Source organism: Macaca mulatta, chromosome 5 (genome assembly GCF_049350105.2).
Source record: "Macaca mulatta isolate MMU2019108-1 chromosome 5, T2T-MMU8v2.0, whole genome shotgun sequence".
Taxonomy (NCBI): domain Eukaryota; kingdom Metazoa; phylum Chordata; class Mammalia; order Primates; family Cercopithecidae; genus Macaca; species Macaca mulatta.
The window spans coordinates 154,092,611-154,116,620 of record NC_133410.1 but is presented as its reverse complement, the minus strand read 5'-3'; the positions used below and the strand labels follow the sequence as shown (position 1 = coordinate 154,116,620).

Genomic DNA, 24,010 nt, shown 5'->3' with positions numbered 1-24,010 from the left:
CAGTGGTGTACATCCTATGGGTTTGGATAAATGTATAATGACAGGCAGTTACCACTGTATAATGTATCATAGAGACAAAATCAATTTTAAGTACTTAAAAATATAAGCAACTCCTATTTTAATAAGTATCTCCTATTTTAATAAAAAAGCACTAAGAATGAAGTAAGACATACCTAGTAACCAAACTGCACTTTAACTTCAATTTGCATAAACATTATATAAACTGCATGACCCATGCCATGTGTTGAGTGCAGCAGCGAAGCACTTTCCTTCATGAGACGTTACTTAGGAACAGTTTTATTTGCTAGTGTGGCTGTGGATTCTAACAGATTCTCAGAGAGTCTACCAAACTCATTTACCTGAGTTCTCTGCTCACTTAAGTCTATGCCACTTGCCTATGCAGGGCTGGAAGAGTGACGGTGTCCTCCACCCTGTCACTGCTAAGGACAATACAGTGCTGGAATCAAAGACCCGCCTGTTACTAGAGGGGGAAGAAATTTTCATTTCTGCCTGCAAGTTCTTCAGGCTGAGAAGGGGAAAAACTTGTGCCTCAATTTCTTTCAGTAACAAAGTTAGAAACAAACAGCAAGAAAGAAATTCTATTAGTTTGTTCCAGTTGTAGTTACAGACATAAAAGGGCTGAAAAATAGATGGGGTTTATGAGTATCTATCCTAATTACAGAAGAAGGCCTTTGGACAGCCCAGTTATACCAACTTCCAACTTTGGAAATCACCAGTGAAAACTCTACTTTAGTTCTGTTATACTTACGGTTTCTAAATACCATTTTGTTCATTTAAAAATACTCTTTTTGGCTAGGTGTGGTGGCTCACGCCTATAATCACATCACTTTGGGAGGCCAAGGTGGGCGGATCACCTGAGGTCAGGAGTTCATGACCAGCCTGGCCAACATGGTGAAACCCCATCTCTACTAAAAATACAAAAATTAGCTGGGTGTGGTGGTGTGCACCTGTAATCCCAGCAACTCAGGAGGCTGAGGCAGGAGAATCACTTGAACCCAGAGGTGGAGGTTGCAGTGAGCCAAGATTGCGCCATTACACTCCAGCCTGAGCGACCTGAACAAAACTCCATCTCAAAAAAAAACAAAAAAATTCATCATCAGTTAAAAATGATTAAGTATTAAAGATCTAAACAGATAACTGCAAAATTATTCTCAGGTCTTCATTAGTTAAGTCAGTATATTTTTGTTCTTTAAATGAAAGACTTACTTGTTATCCAGGAATTCTACTGAGCTTCTCTTATCATTGGGCTCTATTTTTCTCAAATAGCTCTCTTTTTAAAGACTAACAACAATTTGTGAGAGAAAGTAACATCTGGACAAACTTTAGACTCTAAGAAAAGGAACAGGTAGCAATTAGTTTTACCTCCTCTGTTGATTTCTGAGGGCAGGGGAGGCGCCATCATGTTTGTGTCCATCGGCTGGGAGCCATCCTGGGTCATGGGGTCTTCAGGAGGCAGGTAAGCAGGTGGGGGCGTATCAGCTACGAAGTTTTTAAAGAAGTTATTTCGTAACCCTTAGTAAACATACACGCTCAAAACACATATCCTCTTCTGTACTGAAATTCTTAAGAGATCAAGTTGCCATTTCAATCTCCCCATTAAAAGACTAATGGCTACAGGCAGTGGCCTTGATGTACAATTTCTGAAAAGTATTAACCATGCCACAATCATACACATTTTTGTCAAAATTCAGTGGGAGGAAAAGTATTATACTATATACCAGTTCTAGAAGCTGTTTGCCTATCCAGGATCATGCTGTTTAAAAGCAATCAGAAGAGCATTTTAAGCATACTTTAATATAATCTGCTTTGAGAGAACCTCTGCATTTCAGTTTCACTGGTAGATGGAAAACCTCTGAAAGCTTCAATGGACTTCTTAAGAAAAGGAGCTTCAGGGTCTTTTGCATTAAATCTCTAGACTTTTAGAAAATTTACCAACTGAGTTTCATTACAGCCTACTGATTTGAACTGTTAATTTTCCAGGACTTTAGGGAATCTGTTAGGACCACATTCTCCCTACCCATTTAAATGATCACTAGCTTTAAAACCTCTAGCAACAGAGTAATAGAAAATGAATCAGTTTGTCACAGCTATCTTCTATTTCAGAATTTACATATATGTTTCTTCTGGTAAATAAGAGGCAAACATGATTTTTTAATTTAAACAAAGAACACTAACACAAGTCTTGCATTTTCTTAATATAAAACAAAGGGTATAGGCTTCTCACAAATAATCCTCTTCCATCCAAAAGCAAGTTCCTCACTAGCTATCATGAGCCCGTCTAGCATACGTGACAGTCTTGGAGACAAAATTTTACCTGAGGGAATCGCGAATGCTTGGATAAGTAATTGAGACCACTCAGAGCAACTGTCAAATACGCATAACTCATGCTGTTCCTTCAGAAGGCCCCAGTGATTTCCAAGACTCACTCTCCTGCTGAATCATAACCCAGTAACTTCACATCCAGCTGCTAACAAGCAACGACTCATAGTACTGAGACAGGACCACTGGGATCTTCTCTGGATGCCTCTTTTGCCCTTTCTCCAGCTTCTTTTAATTCAGCCTCTTCCCTGCAGCTGTAAGCCTGACTCGGCTTTATCTCAAGCCAGGAACAAAGACAAAGAGCCTCCTCTGAGCCCAAGTCAATGAATTTCTGCCAAGAAGCTGGTGAAAATTTCATTGGCAACCTGTGGCATCAGCACAACCAAGAGGGACCCGATAATTCTTGATACTATTCTACTATTCCTACAAACACCTCCTCCCGTCCCTTGCAACTGTTTTCCATATTTCTGTTACTTGGCCTGTGCCTTAATCTCTGACATCTAGGGACAAAGTGTAAATTCAAGCAATAACCTTTAATTCAATCTTGTGGCCACTCTGGGCTGCCGTCACTGCTCAAAAGTCTTCTGAAATGTATCTCTTCGCCACTAACCTGCCCATCATACAGGTTAGTGGTGAGGAGGAAGGGAGTGAGGTAGACGGGAAGTCACCAGTTACTTTAATTTTTAAACTAGTCTATCTCCCAACTCTCAGCCCAAACAGCTTTGGAGTGAAAACCAGACAAAGCAATGTGAAATAAACAAGATTTAAATAAAAGAAAGTAATAAATACATAAATAAAAGGAAGCAATATAAATGTGGACCACTTTTCAATTTTTGAAGGCCTAGCACTGATGTTGAATTCAAATTTACTTAAAAACATTTCAAGGAGCCCAATAAATACACTTGCCCAGTCCTTTTCCCTTCCAAAAACATTAATAGATATTAAGTATATTTTTGTTTAGGGTATCCTTCTTAAGGTCTACTGGCAAGAAATCTGCCACTCTTTTTTTTTTTTTTGGAGATGCTTGCTCATTAACCTGCAACTTCAAAATATATAATGTCCTTATTAATCATGTATTTTGATAACTATTACACCATCAGTTATGTCTAAAAAAAGAGGATAATTGTTTTTTGTCTTTGCTAAGTTGAACAAGCAGAAGGTTTCCAGTACTTCTGTTGTAATTCCTTTGTTGTTAAAGTATACATTTCTTGGGATTACATCATCATTTAAATGAATTTAATTAAGTAGGGGGTGGGATCATCCCTCAGGAAATACTTTTTCTGAGGTTGCACTTACAACAGGAATTTTTTCCATGTATGAAAACGATGCTAATTGAACTTGTGCTCTCATAACAGCAAATGTGTGTAACACACTATTTTTCTTTTTATCAAGAGTAAAGACTGTAACAATTATGCCACTCCCAGAAGGATGCAGCTGTTTCAAAACCTTTTAAAAAACAAGGGAAAAATATAGCTTATTCAAGCATCTGTGCCTGACAAATATAAAATAAGACATTTGCTTACTTGGCTATGTCGTCTCCTTTCTCCAAAAGTTGTATCCTAAAAGTGCGAGAGCACTATGTCATATACCGGGACTGAAAACCTCCCTCCACTGCAGGCTGACCCAGTTTTTCCATGACACTGTGGTAACACTGATGTGACCACAGAACATCACTGAACATTCCAACCTACCTGGCATCTGGAAAGGACTTCCTGGGTCTGAGCTGGTGGGAGAGTGAGGGTAGGTGCTGCTGCTGCTCCCAGGAGAGTTTGGGTAACTGCTATTGGGAGAGTGAGGAAACGGGTGGCTGTTGGGTTGCTGGAAAGAATCTGGAAAAGTGGCGTTGAGTGGCATGTGAGGCTCATTTTGTCCTAAGTTACGGAACTGAGCTAAGAGGCTGTGCTGAGGATTATATTCGCTGTGTCTTGGAACCAGCACAGGAGGAAGTACTAGAAAAAGGAAGGGAAAAAAGAGAAGGACAAAAATGAGAATAATGATCTATAATTACATCACAATAAAGTAAAACATAATCTGTAAGCAACAACAAATTATCTGTTCCATGCCCTGCTGCCAACTCAAAAGCATCATTCAAATGAAAAGCTATTTTACCCTCAAGAACAAATGCAGGAACAAATATAATCCCTTTAGAATCACTGATGACCTACGCCTGAGATTTGCAGTATTCACAAATTGCCCAAAGAAAGTTGGCAAAATACAATCTTTTAGGTTACAAATGTTAAGGTTCTCTCATTCTTAATTTTTTTCATTCACTAAAAACCAAAGCATAATTGTTTATCACCATTGACACTTACACTTCACAGCCCCAGTTGGTAAGACTTCACATTTGAGTTAATGCTTATTGAATGATATGAATTATTCACCACAAGTGTTTTAAGCTGACACACTAGTTCACTTTAACACAAAAAAAGCAGCATAGTAAATAGAGCTGAAGAGGTAAAATCAGTGAACTGTAGAAAACTCAAATGCCATGAAGATAATTATACAAAATACGAGGCGTTTTGTGGGACAGAATTTATCTTGAATCCTGTCCTAGGAGTCACACTTTATGAACATCTTTTTTCTAAGGATCTTACCCACTTTTCAAGAATCCTTACCACCACCTGTGAGGTCAAGAAAGAAATAGGTCATACAATTCACATTTTGCCAACTGAAAACTCAAGGTACAAAGGTGGCCCAACAGGCAGGCACCTGTTGAGAAGCAAAGAAAACAACTCCTGTCACTCCTAAATGCTCTATATCAGGAACCTAAGGAGTTAATAATTGGCATGGTCATCAACCTCCAGAAACCTCCTGAAGCAAAGCCACTATAAATATAATTATCCTAGAAAGGCAGGGCTGGTTAACAGTCAGTTACAGAGCCCAGCCAGATCCTAGGGTTAGATCCTAAGTTTCCCTACCAGGGTCACCAGATGGATGCTCTAACAAAGGCCTTTGCAATCCCTCCAGCTCCCGTGGCCTCAGCTGCAAAGAGAAAAGCAACCCATTTTATAAACTGCATGAGAGGAGAGATTTAAAACTTATGATTATTGTTGGTTGTTAGGAATCTCCCCAAAGAAACAATATTTGGTGGCAATAGGAATTTAGCAGACTTTTGAGGGCTTTCCAGGGAATCTATGCAAAATTTATATCATTTCTACAGTAAAAAGTGCTCTTAACACTTGGATTATCACTTTTTTATGAACTGAACATTGCTTTTTAGATAAAAATAGGTATTTTAAAAAGTATTAAAATTTCTCATGTGCTACATTTTATACTCCTACATAATCCCATAGCATCAGATTTGTTATTTCCCTATTTGATCCTTTAGGAACAAATCTTTTGAGTATATAATAAATGTATTTTCTTTTTAGTACAGTGATGGAATCTTCCCAAACCAAACCATTAAAAGCATAATTTCTTCTTCTACCTTTCAATAGTCATCTGAACTATAAAATGCTTTTGTTTTGTTGAAGAAACATTCCTGATAAGGGATCCCCAATGCCAATAAAAATTTATATTCCCAAACAGTCCAATTCCTTTCAATTACCTTTGCAACGATAAACGCTCCCTTTTCTTTTAGCTGCTGTGACTTGAGTTGCCATTTCCCAGCTTGCCTTTTACAGGCATCTAGCTATGGTCTCAATTACGATTTTTACCCGTAAAAGGGGGAAACATTGGCCCCTAAACCCCTCCCCACAAATGCAGCACCATACAGCAACTAGAATCAATCTGTCATGTCCTCTATCCTTTAGAGGACCCCTCCCTCCCAAAACACACTCACAGAGTCCATTAAGGTTGGTGCAAAAATAATTGTGCTTTTTGCATTTAATGGCAAAGACTGCAGTAACTTTACACCACCCTAACACTTAGTGGAGCATCTGTTTTAGCAGTTCCTGTTTCCTAACAGTTTTAGAACTGGAGACTTACTTGTTCCTACTACTTGCAGATGGGGGTAGTCAGGGAGGAAGAACTAGCCTTTGCAATGGCCACAGCAAAGGGCAATGTATTTCTGCTCCCCAAGTTGATAATCTGCATACGTGTTCCTCACAATGTGAGATTCATCCAGTGTTGTGTGTGTAGCATCTTGTTATGTGTATAAACTACAATTTATTTGATGATACAATTTTGTCTTCTGCTGATAAATACTTGGGTTGGGGAAAAGAAAAACAACCCAATGCTTGGGTTGTTTCCAGCTTGAGGAAGTTATAAAAACTTCTATGAACTTTAAAAAATAACTTATTTTGAAATAATTTCAAACTTACAGAAAACTGCAAGAGTACAAAGAACACGCAAATATCCTTTACCCAGATTCATCAATTTTTAACATCTTGCCACATTAACTAACTCATTCTCTCTCCTCCCTTCCCCGGCCCCAGAACACAAATACACTTCTGAATTATCTGAGAGCAGGTAACATACATATCCCTTTTTCCTAAAGCATTTCAGAGCAACTCCCAAAAGGAACATTAACTTACATATACACATTTGTTATCAAACTTGGGAAATTTAACATTGCTGATTTTATCTAACATAAAATCATATTCCAACTCTGTCAACGGTCTCAACCATGTCCTATGTAGCAACTTCCTGATACAGGACCTAAGGTAGAATCACATATTGTACTTTGTTGTCATTATTTCTTTAGTCTCCTGTAATCTGGAATAGTTCTTCAGCATTTTTTTTCCTTCCTGCTTTCATGCTACTGACATTTTTGAATACAGGCAGTTATTTTACAGACTGTTTCTCAATTTGGGTCCCTCCAATGCTTCACCGTGATTAAACTCTCAGATTTTTGGTTAGACTACTAGGTAAGTGGTATTATTCCCTTCTCAGTTCATACACACAAAAGCACACGATGTGTCTGCCTGTTTGAGGTTTAATCCTGATCCCTTGGTTAAGGTATTGTGCATTTCTTCCACTGCAGACAGTTACTGTCTCTCCTTTTGTAATTAATAAGTAGTGAGACACAAGACTGTGTAAATATCCTGTTCCTCATCAAGCTTTATTCCATATATTTAGCATCCATTTTGCTTGAATAAATTTTTGCTATAATGGTTGTGAACTGGTGAATTTTAAATCCATTATTCCTTAATTATTAGTCAGAATTGTAATACGAGGACGTGCTTTTCTATCTCGTGTCTATATACCTATATATAATAGTCATCAGTATGGCTTCATGGATTCTTAATCAATGAGCTATAATCTATAACCGTCTTTATTTCGATGGTGATATTGTCTTAGATTTGGCCATTGGGTGCCTGTTCAAGCTACTCCTTGTGCCTTTGTAACATGTTCCAATTATTTGAATATTTCTTAATTTCTGGAACAAGACATTCCAGGCTTATCTCTTACCTTCCCTTTCCACCAGTCTAGCAATCTCTGGTTCCCTTTAGTGAGGAATAGTATTTAGAAACCAAAATCTGGGATGTGGCTGTGTTCTGCATGTCTACTGGAGCCACACTGATTCTAAGCCCTGTGTGTGTGCGTGTGTGTTAGAAATTGGGTTATGCTGTTACATTCAAGTGTAAGCCAACTCCACAGGGTTTTCATTTGCCTTTCTCTATTTCCTATCTGTATCTCCTTACTTCAACAGTGAGAACCTTGGCTACCAACATCAAAGTATTTATGAATGTGCTTAATTCTACAATACACTGAAAAAGTTTCAGAAATTATAAAATAAACCTACTAAGTTTTGGGTTTATTTTCTTTAATTTTTTTTTTTTTTTTTTTTTTTTTTTTTTTTTTTTTTTTTTTGGTATACAAAGTACTTGGATTCATTCAAATTCATTTAAAATCTACTTGGATTCATCCCCCTCTTCAGTGTTATTTTATTACTTTGAAATTTTATTCAATTTCTCCCTTTCACAGTTAGTTTATCTGAATACATCTGTTGCTGTTTGCACTTAGTTTTAGGAATTTCCCTCTCTCATTCTTGTTGACTTAATTTTACTTTGTAAATACAGACAATATTAACATGATTTTAAAGTCAAAACAATATACTCCCTACCCTGTCCCTTCTAAATTAGTCCTCCAATTTTAACGTCCTCAGAGGGTCACCAATTTCCTTTTCTGGTTTATCCTGTGTTTCTTCTTGAAAAAAGCAAGCAGATAAATGGATGCTTTCTTATTTCGTCTTTACTGCTAAAAAGAAAGGTAGCCTGCTATACATGCTCTTTTGCACTTTGCTTTTTTCACCTATATAAGAGAAATAACTTTATATTAGTGCACAGAGGTCTTCCTCATGTGGTTTGACAGATAATAACACCAAAGTTCATTTAACAATCTCCCATATCTGGCCATTTAGGTATTTCACAGTATTTTGCCATAAAATGTAATACTGCAATGACTGTGCATATATATGGTAGCATTGTCAAAGGTGTATCTTCAGGGCACATTCCTAGATGTGGAAATGCTGGGTGAATGGGTAAATGCATATATAACTTTGTTATTGTCAAGCACCCCTTCCCAATGGTTGCACCATTTTGCACTGTCACACAGGAGTGCCTTTTTCCCACATCTTCCAGAATAGAGCCTGTCAAGCTTTTGAATCCTGACAACCTGATAGGTGAGAAATGGCATTTTGGTGTAATTTTAATTTACATTTCTCTTATAAAGAAAGTTGATCATCTTTTCATGTATTTCAGAGAGTGCTTTTCCATTTTTTTCTGTGAACTGCTGACTTATGCCTTTTGCCCATTTTTGTATTTTCACCCTTCATTAAAAACAACATACTAGAGATACTAGCCTGTGATATACGTTGTGGATATTTTACGATTATCATTTGTCTTTTCACTTTGCTTATGTGTATTTTTTGGTAGTCACATTTATCAACATTTTATTTTATTGTATATGGATTTCTGAGTCCTAGAAAGTCTTCTCCTATACCCAGGTTATAAGGAGGAATTCATCCATGCATACTTCTAGTGCATATAAAGTTTCATAATTTATTCAGATCTGTGTGTGATCCCTTTGGAGTTTAGTTTTATTTGTGGTATGAGGAATGGATCTAATTTTATCTTTCCCCAAATGGTTAGCCAGTTAACCCCAACACCATTCATTAAAAGCCCATCTTTCACCCAGTGATTGGAGTTGCCACTTAAAAAAAAAAAAAAAGTTCCATAAATGTTTGAGTCTACTTTCAGACATTTAATTCCACTACATTTCATCCTGTTCTAGTCTGTGCCCCAGTACCACTCTGTTTTAATTATAAAGGCTTTATAGAGATTTTAATAGCTGATAGGGCCAGCCCCTCTCACAGTTCTTCCTTTTCAGTGTTTTGTTTGCATGCTTAAGCTTTCCATATGACTTCAGTTATGACCTTGTTTACTTCCAGAAAAAAAAAGTTATTAACACTTTTATTGAGGTCACATTATATTCATAAATTAAGATTAATATCTTGATGATACTGAAATGCCCTTTTGAAGATGTAGGAAGGTCTGTTCAAGCCTACTTTTGTGTTCTACAAGTACTGTCTGTATTAGTTGCTAGCACTGCTGTACACAATACCACAGACTGGTGGCTTAAACAACAGAAATTTATTTTCTCACTGTTGCTGTGAAGGCTGGAAATCCAAAATCAAAGTGTTGGCAGGTTGGTTTCCCTGAGGCTTCTCTTCTTGGCTTACAGACAGCTGCCTTCTCAGGGTGTACTCACACGGTCTTTTCTCCTGATGTCTCTGCATGTTTCATCCCTCTTATAAAGACCCCAGTCAGACTGCATTAGGGCCCATGCCCACAGTCTCATTTTAATTTAATTACCTCTTTTAAAGGCCCTATCTCCAAAAACAGTCATATTCTATGGTGTTTGGGGTTAGGGCTTCAATATATCAATTTTGGGGCACGCAACTCAGTTCCTAACACTACATACAGGATTTGTACATTTCTTGTTAAATTTATCAAGTTGTTGCTACTTTCAATGAGATTAAATGAGGCTTCTTCTCCAATGTATCTTCTAGCTGGTAATTACTACCACATGGTCCACAGCAGCACTTACAAAAACTTCTTTCTTTTGTTTTTTTTAAAACAACTTTATTATTTTTAGAGCTGGGGTCTTGCTATGTTGCCCAGGCCGGAGTGCTGTGGCTATTCACAGGCATGATCATAGAGCAATTCAGCCTCTAACTCCTGGGTTCAAGCGATCCTCCTGACTCAGCCTCCTGAGCAGCTAGGACTACAGGTGCCCACCACCATGCACAGTTAATTTTTATTTTTTGTAGAGACAAGGTCTTGCTATGTTACCCAGGCTGGCCTCAAACTCCTAGTCTCAAGCTATCCTCCTGCCTCAGCCCCTCAAAGCACTGGGATTACAGGCATGAGCCACCACACCCACACCGGAGACTGTATAAGTAGGGTGTCTGTAAGTTCTGGCTTGCCTGGGACAGTCCCAATTTGTACCTGTTGTCCAATTAGTAATTAGTAATAGGTGACTCTTGTCAATTTCAAGCCTCCTGGCTTGGACAATAAATGTTCACACTAACTATAAGCAATGACTAATTAAATTCAGGAAAGTAAAGAGCTAGGTCTGGAACAGCTGCCAGCCCTAGAAAGAAGTATTAATGTAGCAGAGAGGAGACACATGGAAGTTAGTCAGGCTGGGTTAAGCCTACACACACGTGCTGCTCTAAAATAACAAGGCCCAGGCCTCTCTCCCTATGTGGAATCCTGAAGGACAATGCTGTGGTTCTCTCCCAGATGTCTCACTCTACCCCCACTTCATGCTCCTTTCATTTCAGCAAGATTTCAGTAAAGAATAATTAAAATATGTTTTCTATTAGGAGAAAAGGAAAGAAGAAACACTCAATTATTCATGCTTAAGCACACTTTCTTTGTGCAATTCTCATTTCTTGGGTGAGAGATTTACCAGCCTAAAGAATAAGGATTTGCAAACTGTAGGCCCAACTCAGGTCACCAATAGGAAGGGAGAGAGGGTGAGCAATGTTTCCCTCTGACTTGTTCTATGTCTCGGACTGTTCCTATTTTATGGAAAACAAATATGGGAACATAGACTTTTCTGGGGAACCATTTTCTTAGTGCACTAAGGTGACCCTGCTTGGTAACTTCAAAATATGGCTAAAGTGTGGGACTTCCCTCTTTAAGGGCTGCTCCTATTGGTTAATTTGAATAAGAATCTGCTTTCAAAGAGGAGCCCAACGTTAAAACATCGTTCTTTGTACACATGAATTTCTTCTGAGTTATTTAAAAATCAGACCATGTATGGCCTTCTTGTATCCTAGGAGCTCTAACCCTAGTAAAAACCCAGATCGTGTTTCCCACCCCAACCCCTCAAATGTATTCTGAAAAAAGGCCCCTAGGTGATTTCACTAATCCTCTCCACCCATTTGAAAATCTCTAATTGTGTTATATCTTTAAAAGGCTGAAGCTATCTTCTTTTCCTGATCTATTTTCCTTTTATCTCAGGAGAAAAAAACCTTCAGATTTCTGCCTTTTCTCAGTGACATAATTCTGCTTTTCAAACTGTGCATCTCTGTTAAAAATAAAATCCCTTTTCCAGTCAACAGGGAAACCCAACTAAGAATGTTTCAGGAAGCAAAAGTTTCAGAGATATTTGTGATTCTGCTATTACACTCAGCTTTTCTGCGTTGCTAAGGTACAAGGAAAAGAATGAAAAAGAACAGTTAAAATTGTAGAGAGGAGCTGAGCTCTGGAAAGGATTCCTGTAAACTCTAGATGTGAGAGCTTTTTTAAGATTTTGAAGTACTGCTTGAAATTCTATCACCAAGTTGTCAGTGGTAAAGTAGTCTAGTAATGAGACTAAGTCTGACAAATCCCCACCCACCAAATGTTTGTGAGAAAGCAGCTTTCTTCTTTTTTAAACACACAAGAGAGTTCTGATATATGTTTGCCCAAACAGAAGTAACGGACACAAGCTGTTACCTGGCAGTACGGAAATGCTTTCCAGTTTTGACAAGGTGGAGAAGGCATTTATAAGGTTAGAGTCAAGACACCTGAGTTCTAGTCCTGACTCTCATAACTACCTTTGTGCCTTTGAGCCAATCACTTAATGTCTCAGGGACTCAGTTTTCTCACACAAAAGAGCAAGAAACTTGCTCTCCACAGGGTCTTCCTGCTCTAAATTCTGCAAGTCTTCTGATTGATAAGAATGCTGCTCATGTACACCTGGAGCTTCGTAATGTTCAAAGCTCAGCACCAGATGGCATCTAAGTTGAATCTCAGGACATTTCAGTGAGGCCACCTACAAGCAGAAAGAAGGCCCAGGGTTAGCGCAAGAATGGCCCCAGAGCCAGTCAGTTGCAGCAATTCTCGTGAGAAAGGGAGGGCAAGCTGCCAGAGCAGCTGTGCCCAATATGATGCCTACACGAGACAGATGTCCCCAATAGAGTGTGTTCAGTGACCTTCTAAACAGAGACACTTCAAGTAGGAAGTGCCGGAAAGGGTAAGAGTAAGAACACTTAAAATTAATAGCAGACACATTTATGAAATAGAATTCCTTACCTCAGGATATGTCAGGGAAACTCTAAGCTGAAGAAATGATTCTGGGAACCTCAATAGAGGTTAAATTTTAATGAAAATATATAACAGCCTAAATCCCTCAGTGGTGGCACTTTTTTGGTCTGCTTATTGGTGATGAGGTGTTAGTACGGAGGGTCTATAAGGTTCGCTGGGTACCATATATGCCTCCATCATGCAGGGCACTGCAGGTATGAGTCAACAGGACAGACACTGTCCTTGCCCATTGGGAAAAGTGTCTATCACTAAATCCTCACAGTAGCTATCTCCGTTTTACAGGTGAAGGATCAGGCTCAGCCTAGCTAAGTAACCCATCCAAGGTCACACAGCTGCTAATTGAGGGTCAGGTTGTGAATCAAGGTCTGCTCACAACCACTAGACAATCATTCAGTACTATAAAACTGGAAAGAGATTGTGGAAGTTGTTTTTTAAATTCTCTTTCCATCTTTCTGTTTTTTGGGGGCCAAGATCTTTTTAAAAGGTATGACAGTTTTGCCTAAAGGTAGCAACACTGTAGTATTTACTTTCTGGGAGTATAATTACTCAAGTACAAATATATTAAAGGACAAACATATGAACATAATTTGGCATAGAGACATGAATTTCATTCAATAATATCATCAAGCATTAAAAGCCACTAAATTTACCTAAAAATCACCTAAATCTAACTCAACTTCTGAGAATCCAACTTCCTAGCTAATGCCAGGCCAATGATTCTTTTTGTATACCACAGATACTTTTCTTGAAAAATACCTTTTCTGGGCACCCACAGAACATCTGCTATGACTCCATGACCTAGTTCAGATTCCTGCTCCAACCTATCTTTGGGGCTTTTTGCAGTTTTCCTCTGCTAGTTTCATACTTCTGCACCTTTGCTCACTTGGCCGTATTTCCAAGTCTCAGTTCTAACAGCATTCCCGTGGTGCCTTTCCTGGTCTTTCTACCTAGCCCTGGTAGAAAAGAATTCCTCCCTGTGCCTCAGGGTGCCCCACACAGACTGTCATTGTAGCATCTGAAACATTTTATTGCTAATTTGACTTTACTTCACCTGGACTGTAATGCCTTTGTGGGTAGAACTGACTTTCTTTTGAAAGAAAATAGGTGCCAGTGTCTGGCACCTAATAAGTCCTGAGTGAATGTTTTTTCAGTTATTGATGTTTGTAAATTGTATTGCTATTCCTGACCTGTCTAGTATAAGTGTTCATATAAACCAGTCTTTCTCAAAGTTCGGCCCTCAGACTCCTTGCACCTGAATTAGATACTTATTTAAAAAGGCAGATTCTGTTTTTTTTTTTTTTTGAGACGGAGTCTCTCTCTGTTGCCCAGGCTGGAGTGCAGTGGCCGGATCTCAGCTCACTGCAAGCTCCGCCTCCCGGGTTTACGTAAAAAGGCAGATTCTTATACCTTATCCCAGATATAACAAGTCAAAACCTTCAGCAATTTTGGGTGAATAGAGCCTAGGTACAGGAAGACAAACGGTTACTACATGCACTGGCAAGAGAGCTAGGTGTCTGGCCCTATCTATGGCTCTAAGTAGCTGTGGGACTTGAACTTCAATTTTTCTCATCTTAAGTCAAATTTCTAGAGATCATCCCTTTCACTTATAAAAAACTCTACACAGTGTTGGTCCTGGTTCTTTGATAGTATACAGACATAAATCCAAATGACATGGAAAAGGCTGGCATGGCCTTATAGTAAGCTTACAGAAAATTTATAGGGTCCAGTTTGTTTGGTCAAGAGGCATAGTGTCATGGAAAAAGCACTGGGTTGGGATCAAGATAGCCCAGGGTCTTAGCTGTATGAATTTAGGTGACATAAATTCTTACCTCAGTTTCCCCAAAGGGATAGCAAGCCCTTAATAGCACTCTGAGAATTAAGAATGGTGGCACACAGCAGTTTGTCAAACCTAGTTCCCTCTCTTTTCTCTTCCTACTTTCACCCCAGTAGCTTCCTTTCCTTTGCCAAGTACTTATTTGCTTTACTTCCACAGAAGGAAGGTGCTATGTTATTAGAGACTTCAAAAGTTGTTAGAGGTAGGAAAAAACTTCAGGGTATAACCTAAAAACATCAGGAGAAAAAAAATACCTTCAAAAGCTACACACGAAGTATAATAACAGTCAAAAGCAGGTTTTAGTTTTTCAGTTCCAAAATTGGAAATTCTGCTTATTTACTAGTCGATTAACTAGGGCAATTTACTATTTAAACCTCACTTTTAATCGTAAAATAGGAATAATAGTACTTCTCAGATTTTCTTTTAATATGGTGCTTATACATGTGTACCAAGTGCCATATACCAAGTTGTACCAGATATTAACCCATTTAATCCTCGTAACAACTCTGATCCTAGGCACTACATTACCCCTACTTTATAAAAGTGGAAAATGAGATACAGAGAATGAGATAGAGAATATATCACCAATAACCAGGGGAGACAGGATTCAAACCTAGGCAGCCTGGCACTGCAATCCAAGTTCTTAGCCACTATGCTATGGTGTCTCTCAATGTTGCACACGTTAGTTTTAACAAAGTTCCATAAGCACTCAGTGACAGTCATCACTACATATAAAGCAGTTAGCTTATGGTGTGTAATCATCTATTGCACTATCAATATGTAAATGACTAACCCAGGTGTCAACCAGGCATCTTTGTTTAATTTGTAACTGCAGCTGAATTAATTATATTCAGCTCATTCTGAGTTTGTATTTGATGCAATTAAATACATTCCATGAAAATGAGATACTTGGTATCTAATAAAGAACATTATGGTCAGGTGCAGTAGCTCACGCCTGTAATCCTAGCACTCTGGGAGGCCGAGGTGGGTGGATCACTTGAGGTCAGGAGTTCAAGACCAGCCTGGGCAACATAGCGAAACCCCCATCTCTACTAAAAAATACAAAAGTTAGGCTGGGCGCAGTGGCTTACGCCTGTAATCCCAGCACTTTGGGAGGCTGAGGCGGGCGAATCACGAGATTAGGAGTTCAAGACCATCCTGGCCAACATGGTGAATCCCTGTCTCTACTAAAAATACAAAAAATTAGCTATGCGTAGTGGCGGGTGCCTTTAATCCCAGCTACTCAGGAGGCTGAGGCAGGAGAATCGCTTAAACCCAGGAGATAGAGGTTGCAGTGGGCCAAGATTCTGCCACTGCACTCCAGCCCTGGTGACAGAGTGAGACTCCATTTAAAAAATATATGTGTGTGTGTGTGTGTGTGTGGACAGACACACACACACACACATTAGCCAGGCGTGGTGGTGCATGCCTGTAGTCCCAGATACTTGGGAGGCTGAGGCAGGAGAATCACTTGAACCCAGGGCAGGGGCAGGGGTGTGGGGGGGTGGAAGTTGCAGTGAGCCGAGATTGCACCACTGCACTCCAGTCAGGGTGACAGGGTGGGATTCTGTCTCAAAAACAAAAAAATTACTGATCAACGGGAAATAAACACAAGCCTCCATAAACACTTCAAGGGCAGATGGGGACTTGCAGCCCAAAACTCATGCAGCTGGTGCACATATGATCATTCTCTACTACCAAAATCTCTGGATGCCCCTCCTTTTTGTTGAGAGAAAACTGATTAAAGAAAAGACTTCTTTTGGGAAGCAGTACAGTACAGTGGTTAGCAGCATGCATTTTGCAGTTAGGCTTTAATTTGAATCCTGTCTCTCCAGATAAAAGTTATGTGAAAAATCTACTCAAATTCTACATCTCAGTAGTCACGCTGGTACCATCTTCCTGCAGTCGTGGTTAGGATTAAATGAGAATAGATGGTAAGTGATTAAGCAGTGTCCAGTACACAGGAAGCATAAAAAGTCATTAACTTTGTTACTATTTTTATTCTAATAATATCATTCGTTTTCTGAATATTTGTTTAATGAAAAGTTGCTTACATTACTAATTTTGTTTCTATTCTAAGAAAGATACACAGAAGTGATGTTCCTTGTATCACTATTTCAGTCATATTGTTTCAAGAATGTATTAGTACATAAAGCCTTTTCACATGCATTAATTTTATCCTCAACCTGAAAAGTGGATATAACCACTCCCCCATTTTATGAGTTAGCAAACACAAGCTCAAAGAGGGCAAATGACTAACACAAGGTCAAAGTTATCAAGTGCCAAAATTCAGTCCGGGCTTTCTAACCCTAGATTCTTCCCCACCATATTTTAACTACTAAAGAGAAATAAGTATCTCCTTTAAATGGCCTTATTGTCCAGAATATCCTAAAGAACTCCACATTTACTGGTCGGCAACGGCATTCTACTGTGAGCAAGAGCCTTTTCCTTCTCCCCCATTCATCATTGGCATGGATTCCTGTTTTTCTCCCAGTAGTTTATAATTCACTTCTGTCCTTAATTACTCTGTTGATCAAATTGTCTCAGATTTGTCACAAGCTGGCCTCTGGGTCTTTGTGACATGCTCCCATCAGTTTTCTCTTAAATAACATTTTAAGATTAGCTATTATTTTTCCTATTTAAAAGCTGTAAATTATATGTGAATAGACATTTATCCACGACTTTTCTCCCAACTTGATCATCTTACTTAAATACCTGTCAGGCACACCACCATATCCTGGGTAAACTTCTCATGTGCTCAAAGGAAGATACTGTCACACATGAAAAATACTGCAAAATCTGCCACAAAGCTAGCGAGCTAGAACTGATAGGGGAACTACAGGGAAACAAAGGCAAAAACATACAAGGCAATTTCACTCTGTTATCATTTATATGTTTATTTTTAGTTTATAATAAGCTGTCCAAATACTCCTTATACAATCACTCTTCTTTTACTTTATTCTCAGTGAACATCCCAGTCAGGCAACTGGGCAATTAGTCAAGTGAAGGTGATGTGCGACCACATAAGCCAGACCACGCCAGGCCACTATTTAGATAAGAAATGGCTTTTTTCATGCGAAAGAGTAAAGAACTAAGAACAGCAACATCTCTTGGAGAGCTCTTTTAGAACCAGGGTAGTGATATAGCAGAATATAAATCCGGTTTTCCATTTTTAAAACCTGCTAAGATTCCAGAGCATGAACATTACAATTTAGAGAACTGGAGGAAAATTGCCAAACACTCCTTTGCTGACCTAAATCTTGATTTAAGCCACAGAACGTGTTTCCAAGACCCTAGATCTTTTATCAAGGAAATTACATTTACCTCTAGTTACATAGTTTTATGTGGAGCAGACCTGCAATTGAGTATTATGGTCAGGCTTCAGTGCTAGAGAAATCCTGCTGAGGACTGAGGGCAATGATAATTAGGAAAGTGGAGTGGGTAAGCAGCAAGTGATTATCTCTCTATCTTCCGGGGAGATATCTACACCAGGAGGCCCGGCCCCGGCCCCGGCCCGGCCCGGCCCAGCCCCGGCCCGGCCCGGCCCAGCTCGGCCCAGCCCAGCCCAGCTTAGCCCAACCCAGCCCAAACCCAGGGGAAACGAGTCTGCATGCAGACATTCAAACTAGATTCAGCACCAGTATCAAACAACTACACCAATCCCCAGCCAAACTGGCAAATTAACAAAATGTGGGGGTTTTAGCTCTACTACTCTGCAAGCCCTCAGATTTTTACCACAGTGCTCATGGTATCCACCCTACAGCTGCTCCAAATCCTCCAGCTCTGCTTCTTCAGAACAAATAAACCCTTGTTGCTTCCCCATCTCCTCCCCAAACAAATCTCATTTTTTCAAATATCAGGGCAGAGGTTTGATGATCTGGCTAATTCATGCTTATTAGTCATGATGCTTAGTCTTTCCAGAGAATATTTTCATTTTAAGGGGAAAATGGCAAGGGGATGGAACATATATTTGAGAGAAAGCAATCTCTGGTCTGTTCTCTGGCCTTTTGATATCTGGCACCAAAGAAGCTGAAAGTAAAACCAAATTAATCAGCCTGAGATCATTACATAAGCTGACCATCCCGTTCTATTTCTCTCCCTTTTCCAAGTGTCCAGCAAGGCCATAGGGCACTCCCACATGGGGCAAATCACCTGTGACTCCTCCCAACCCCAACCACATATAAAACGTCCTCAAACCTACAAGAAGTCATTGTTTCAGGATGATCCACATGTGGGAATAATAAGCCAAAAAGCACAATTCAGAAGGTCTCAATTATTATTTCACCCAAAGCTAGTTCTGGAAATATTATTCTGGTTTTTTTCTTTTAATTTAAAATATTATGACAAATGTTTTTGTATGGTTTTCAAAATTGCTGTTTTTTTTCAGTCACTTTTTTTTTTCCGTTTTCTTTTTAACAGTTGCTGGCTGGCCGGTGTTCTTTCTGCTCTATGAACTAGCAATGGAGGGTGGAAGACAGCTGCACTTTAAATGAATCTGAAAGATCTGAAAATATCTTCTCCTGCCCACCTAATATTGAAGAAATAAAATAAGAAGAAAAATAAAGCAGGAGATAAACATCAGGAAAGAAAAAGTATGAGAAAGGTACTTTGTATGATCTATAGACTACCGTCTTAAAATTTCAAATTAAAGTAGATTTGGCGATGGAAAAATTCTGCCCAGAAACAAATAACATTGTAGTTGTCTAGATGTCTGCTTCTATCCATGTATAATAATTTATGTACTTTTACAATTTATGTAAAAGTAACATAAAGTAATGGCTGAAACAGTATCTATTCATCTATTAATAACCGAAAACAAATGCCACAAATAATGCATTTAAGAGCAGTTGCTCAGAAAAGAAAAAAATTAAAATAACAAGCTTCACATTTTGCCTAGGATTTAACACGAATCCACTAAAAGATCTGGGTATAAAATCCTACTCATTACTATATTATTTCATCTGTTTCTAGTAATATTATAGATGAAAATGATACAATTAACCATAAGCCAATGCCAATGATGAAATCCTGGAGAGGGTTCACTGTCTTATCTCCATGTCTACTTGGCTGTGGGGATAGAAACCTAAGTAGTGACCTTGTCCTTTTTCAGAAAAGAACTTCCAGGCTGAGCATGGTAGTTCATGCCTGTAATCCCAGAACTTTGAGAAGCTGAAGTGGGAGGATCCCTTGAAGTCAGGAGTTCAAGGCTGCAGTGAGCTATGACTGCACGACTGCACTCCAGCCTGGGCAACAGGGCCAGATCTTGTCTCAAAAAACCAAACCAAAACAAAAAGCCAAAAACTAACTTCCATTTAAACTGAAGACTGGAGCCCTGAGAGGACTGTGGAAGAGAAACTGCAAAAGCCAGGGGGCACCCACTCCACCCTAAGGCACCCCTCCTGCTGGAAGCCTCTGCAACGGCCTCAGTGGCTCTGCCCAGAACCCAACCTTCAAGTTTAAAGCTGATTTGTATCTCCTAACTCTTAAAACTTTCTTCCTTCATCTCCAAGCTATTAATAGCTACACCTCTCTCCCACACCAAAACTATTACAAAAAACATGCAGACTAGGATTACAAACATATAACTATACATAGTAGTATATATGTATTATAGTAACTCCTATGGAACACCTTTGTGCTAGTTTTTCTTAGTCTTGATCTTTTATTGTGTTTTCCCTGGTCTATTTTATCAGTAATTCTTTTCTATTTTATTGTATGTCTACCTGTAAACTGATTTAAGTCCTTTCTACACTGAAACATACACATACATTCCATCACCACACAGGTTGAAACACCATGTGTTGTATGTGTCAGAGTTGAGTGAGCAAGCTTTTCTGTGGTTATTCCTGGGTGTGTAAGAGTTAGCTGTAGCCTCTATCCAGTGTGTAAGAGTTAGTGGCAGTCTCTGTCCACACCTCTATTCAATTTAGTATACAGTGCTGTAATTACATGCTAACCTTCTGGGGCAGGCACAGTTCCTGAAGAGTTTATCATGTGCTTTAAATGTCTGAATGAAAACAAATTTAGACACACAGGAACACAAGGCATAATGCCTTATTTTTATGGTAAATATTATTGCTAATTAATCCCATATATTTAAAAACTTAAAAAAAAACTTCAATTAGACTGAAAGTTTTTGTTAACACAGACATGTCATAAAAACACATTCACAGCCGGGCACGGTGGCTGATGCCTGTAATCCCAGCATTTTGGGGGGCTGAGGCAGGCGGATCACGAGGTCAGGAGTTCGAGACCAGCCTGGCCAACAAGGTGAAACCCCCGTCTCTACTAAAAATACAAAAATTAGCTGGGCATGGTGGCAGGCATCTGTAATCACAGCTACTCAGAAGGCTGAGGCAGGAGAACCGTTTGAACCTGGAAGGCAGAGGTTGCAGTGAGCTGAGATTGTGCCATTGCACTCCAGCCTGGGCGACAGGGCGAGACTCCATCTCAAAAAACAAAAACAAAAATACATTCACAATGTGGTGAAGCAAGACATTTTTTAAAGCTTTCCACTTTTTTTTGGAGACGGAGTTTCGCTCTTGTTGCCCAGGCTGGAGTACAATGACGTGATCTTGGCTCACCACAACCTCTACCTCCCAGGTTTAAGTGATTCTCCTGCCTCAACCTCCCGAGTAGCTGGGATTACAGGCAAGTACCACCACGCCCACCTAATTTTGTATTTTTAGTAGAGATGGGGTTTCTCCATGTTCATCAGGCTGGTCTCGAACTCCCAACCTAAGGTGATCCACCTGCCTCGGCCTCCCGAAGTGCTGGGATTACAGGCGTGAGCCACTGCGCCTGGCCCATTTCTGTTTTTAAAAAATATTAATCTTATTACATCTCCACTCTTGTCTTTTTAATATTCTGTGTGACAAAATGAAAAGCGCACAAAAAGCACCAGTGTGAGCTGTGAGCTGAACTAGCTGCTTTTTTTTTTTAAACGCAAAACTATTTGTTAAATCAAGATAATTGTAGATTCACATGCGGTTTTAAGGATAACAGAGAAATCCTACTTAACAGAATCAGAATATTACAGACTACCACAGAATATTACAAAATTATCACAATCAGAACATTGACATTGATACACTCAAGATACAGAAAATTTTCATTACCTCAAGGATCCCTCATTTTGCTCTTTTATGGCTACACCCACTCCCCTTCCCCTCTTTCCTCTTCTTGGCTCCTGGTGGGAACTAATATGTCATTCATTTCTATAATTTTAAGACTTTCTCTTCAAGGTAAAATTTACCAAGACATGAATTACACAGTGACTGAGGCAGCCAAAGCATGAAAACATGCATTCAGTCAACAGGTGAAGAGGATTTTACGTGAATTTTAAACAGCTGGCAGCCATCATGTTGAAAATGAAAGCACCTGGAAGCTAATGCTAGGGCGTTACCTTAAAGATCAAAACTGAAATATCAGAATTTCAAGCTCAGATTTAATATGCCCTTTTAAGCTGATGAAGTTCAAAGTGCAAAAGATAATTTTCAAGAACCATGTGAAAAACACTAAAAAAAAAAAAAAAAAAAAGGCCAATGGCAGGTAATCTCCATTAAGGCATTTTTAATAGCAGAAGATAGCAACTGAATGGTCTTCTCAATATCACAGTTAGATGACTTGCTTAACCACTGTCAGCATTTACCCTGGTAAGAAAAAAATAAACCCTACAATTTAATTCAACCACTAATAAGTAGCCTTGATTCTGAAGACTAGTAAAAGTCCAAGTAAATAGTCCACCTGTTAAATCATCAGCAGGGTCATAGTCTTCAGAAGCTCCAGGAACTTTCTCTTTCCTGTAAGTATTCACACATTTGCAGAAAAAGAAATTCCTAACATTTTCTACTTTCCCAAAGATCTATTTTTCAGCAATGGTCAAAGTAGCAAATTTCAACAAAAGGAAGGTTTTTCTCCTTGCACATTTGTCACTGTTAACTATAATAAACACCAGTTGTAGCAAATGTTTCCATAAGTTTGGTTTTCTTCACTACCATTTTTTTACACTGTTTTACACTGTTTTATTTATAAGAAAATAAATGACATAGGTTAAGGAAAAACAACAATTACTCCAGTCCATAATATTATTTTTGTCAAAGAAATAGAGACAGTACACTCTAAAGAACAATTCCAAAACTTGCACTGAGCCGAATAACAAAAAGCATGGACTTCTCTCCAACTTTCCCACCCACTTAAAGACACCTTATCCCATTCTGTCAGAGGGCTAATCTTAACGAATACCAGAAGAAAAATTTTGGAAACAGCAATTTTCTATCTGTATCCAAACACGTAAAATTAAAAATGCTGGAAGATTTAAAGGACTAGCTCATTAGCATCTCTTCTGAATTCAAGACAACTTCATCTAGACAATTGGACTTGATGACTTGCCTGGATACCTTAAACCAGTGGTTCTCAAACTTTTGCAGTATCAGTTTCACTTGGAGAACGTGTTACAACAAAGATGGCTGGTCCCATCTCCAGAGTCTGATTCAGTACTGTAGGTCTGTGGAAGGGTTTAAGAATTTGTATTTCTACACATTCATCCATTGAAGAGCACTTAGGTTAATTTCATACCTTGGCTATTGTAAATAATGCTACAGTGAACATAGTAGTGCAGACATCTCTTTGACACACTGATTTGACCTCCTTTGGACATATACCCAGTTGTGAGACTGCTGGATCATATGGTAGTCCTATTTTTAATTTTTTGAGGAACCTCCATACTGTCTTCCACAATGGCTGTCCCCTTTCTCTACATCCTTGCCAACACTTGATATCTTTCATCTTTTTGATAACAGCTATTAGGTGAAAGGTATATCTTACTGCAGTTTTTGCATTTCCTGATGATTACTGATGTTGAACATTTTTTTTTCAAATTAAATACTATTCAGCCTTAAAAAAGGAAATTGTCACTTGTGACACCTGGCGGACATTACTGTTAAGTGAAATAAGCCAGGCACAGAAAGATGAATACTGCACAATCTCACTTACATGTGGAATCTAAAATAGTCAGACTCATAAAAGTAGAGTGTAGAATTAGAATGGTAGTTACCAGAGGCTGCAGGGAGGGGTGAACATGGAAAGAGGAAATGTTGGTCAAAGTGTACAAACCTTAAGCTAGGAGTAGTAAGTTTTGGTGATCTATTGCACAGCATGGTGACTATAGCTAATAAAACATTGTGTATTTCAAAATTGCTAAGAGTGGGTTCTTTTTTTTTTTTTGAGACAGGGTCTCTCTCTTACCCAGGCTGGAGTACAGCGACATGGTGATAGCTCACTACAGGCTTGACCTCCTAGACTCAAGTGATCCTCCTGACTTAGCTTCTGAATAGGTAGGACTATAGGTACA

At 39.0% G+C, this 24,010-nt stretch overlaps 1 protein-coding gene across 10 annotated transcripts in view; it reads right to left on the bottom strand.

The window, feature by feature from the left end:
* The window catches only part of SMAD1 (SMAD family member 1), a 77,626-nt gene that overhangs the window by 14,981 nt on the left and 38,635 nt on the right, over nucleotides 1-24,010 (bottom strand). For all 10 annotated transcript variants that reach the window (XM_078001426.1, XM_078001424.1, XM_078001425.1 and 7 more), the window contains 2 exon segments: nucleotides 4,032-4,289; nucleotides 1,384-1,500 (listed from right to left, as the gene is read on the bottom strand). In XM_078001426.1, coding sequence (XP_077857552.1) covers nucleotides 1,384-1,500; nucleotides 4,032-4,289 — 375 coding nt within the window.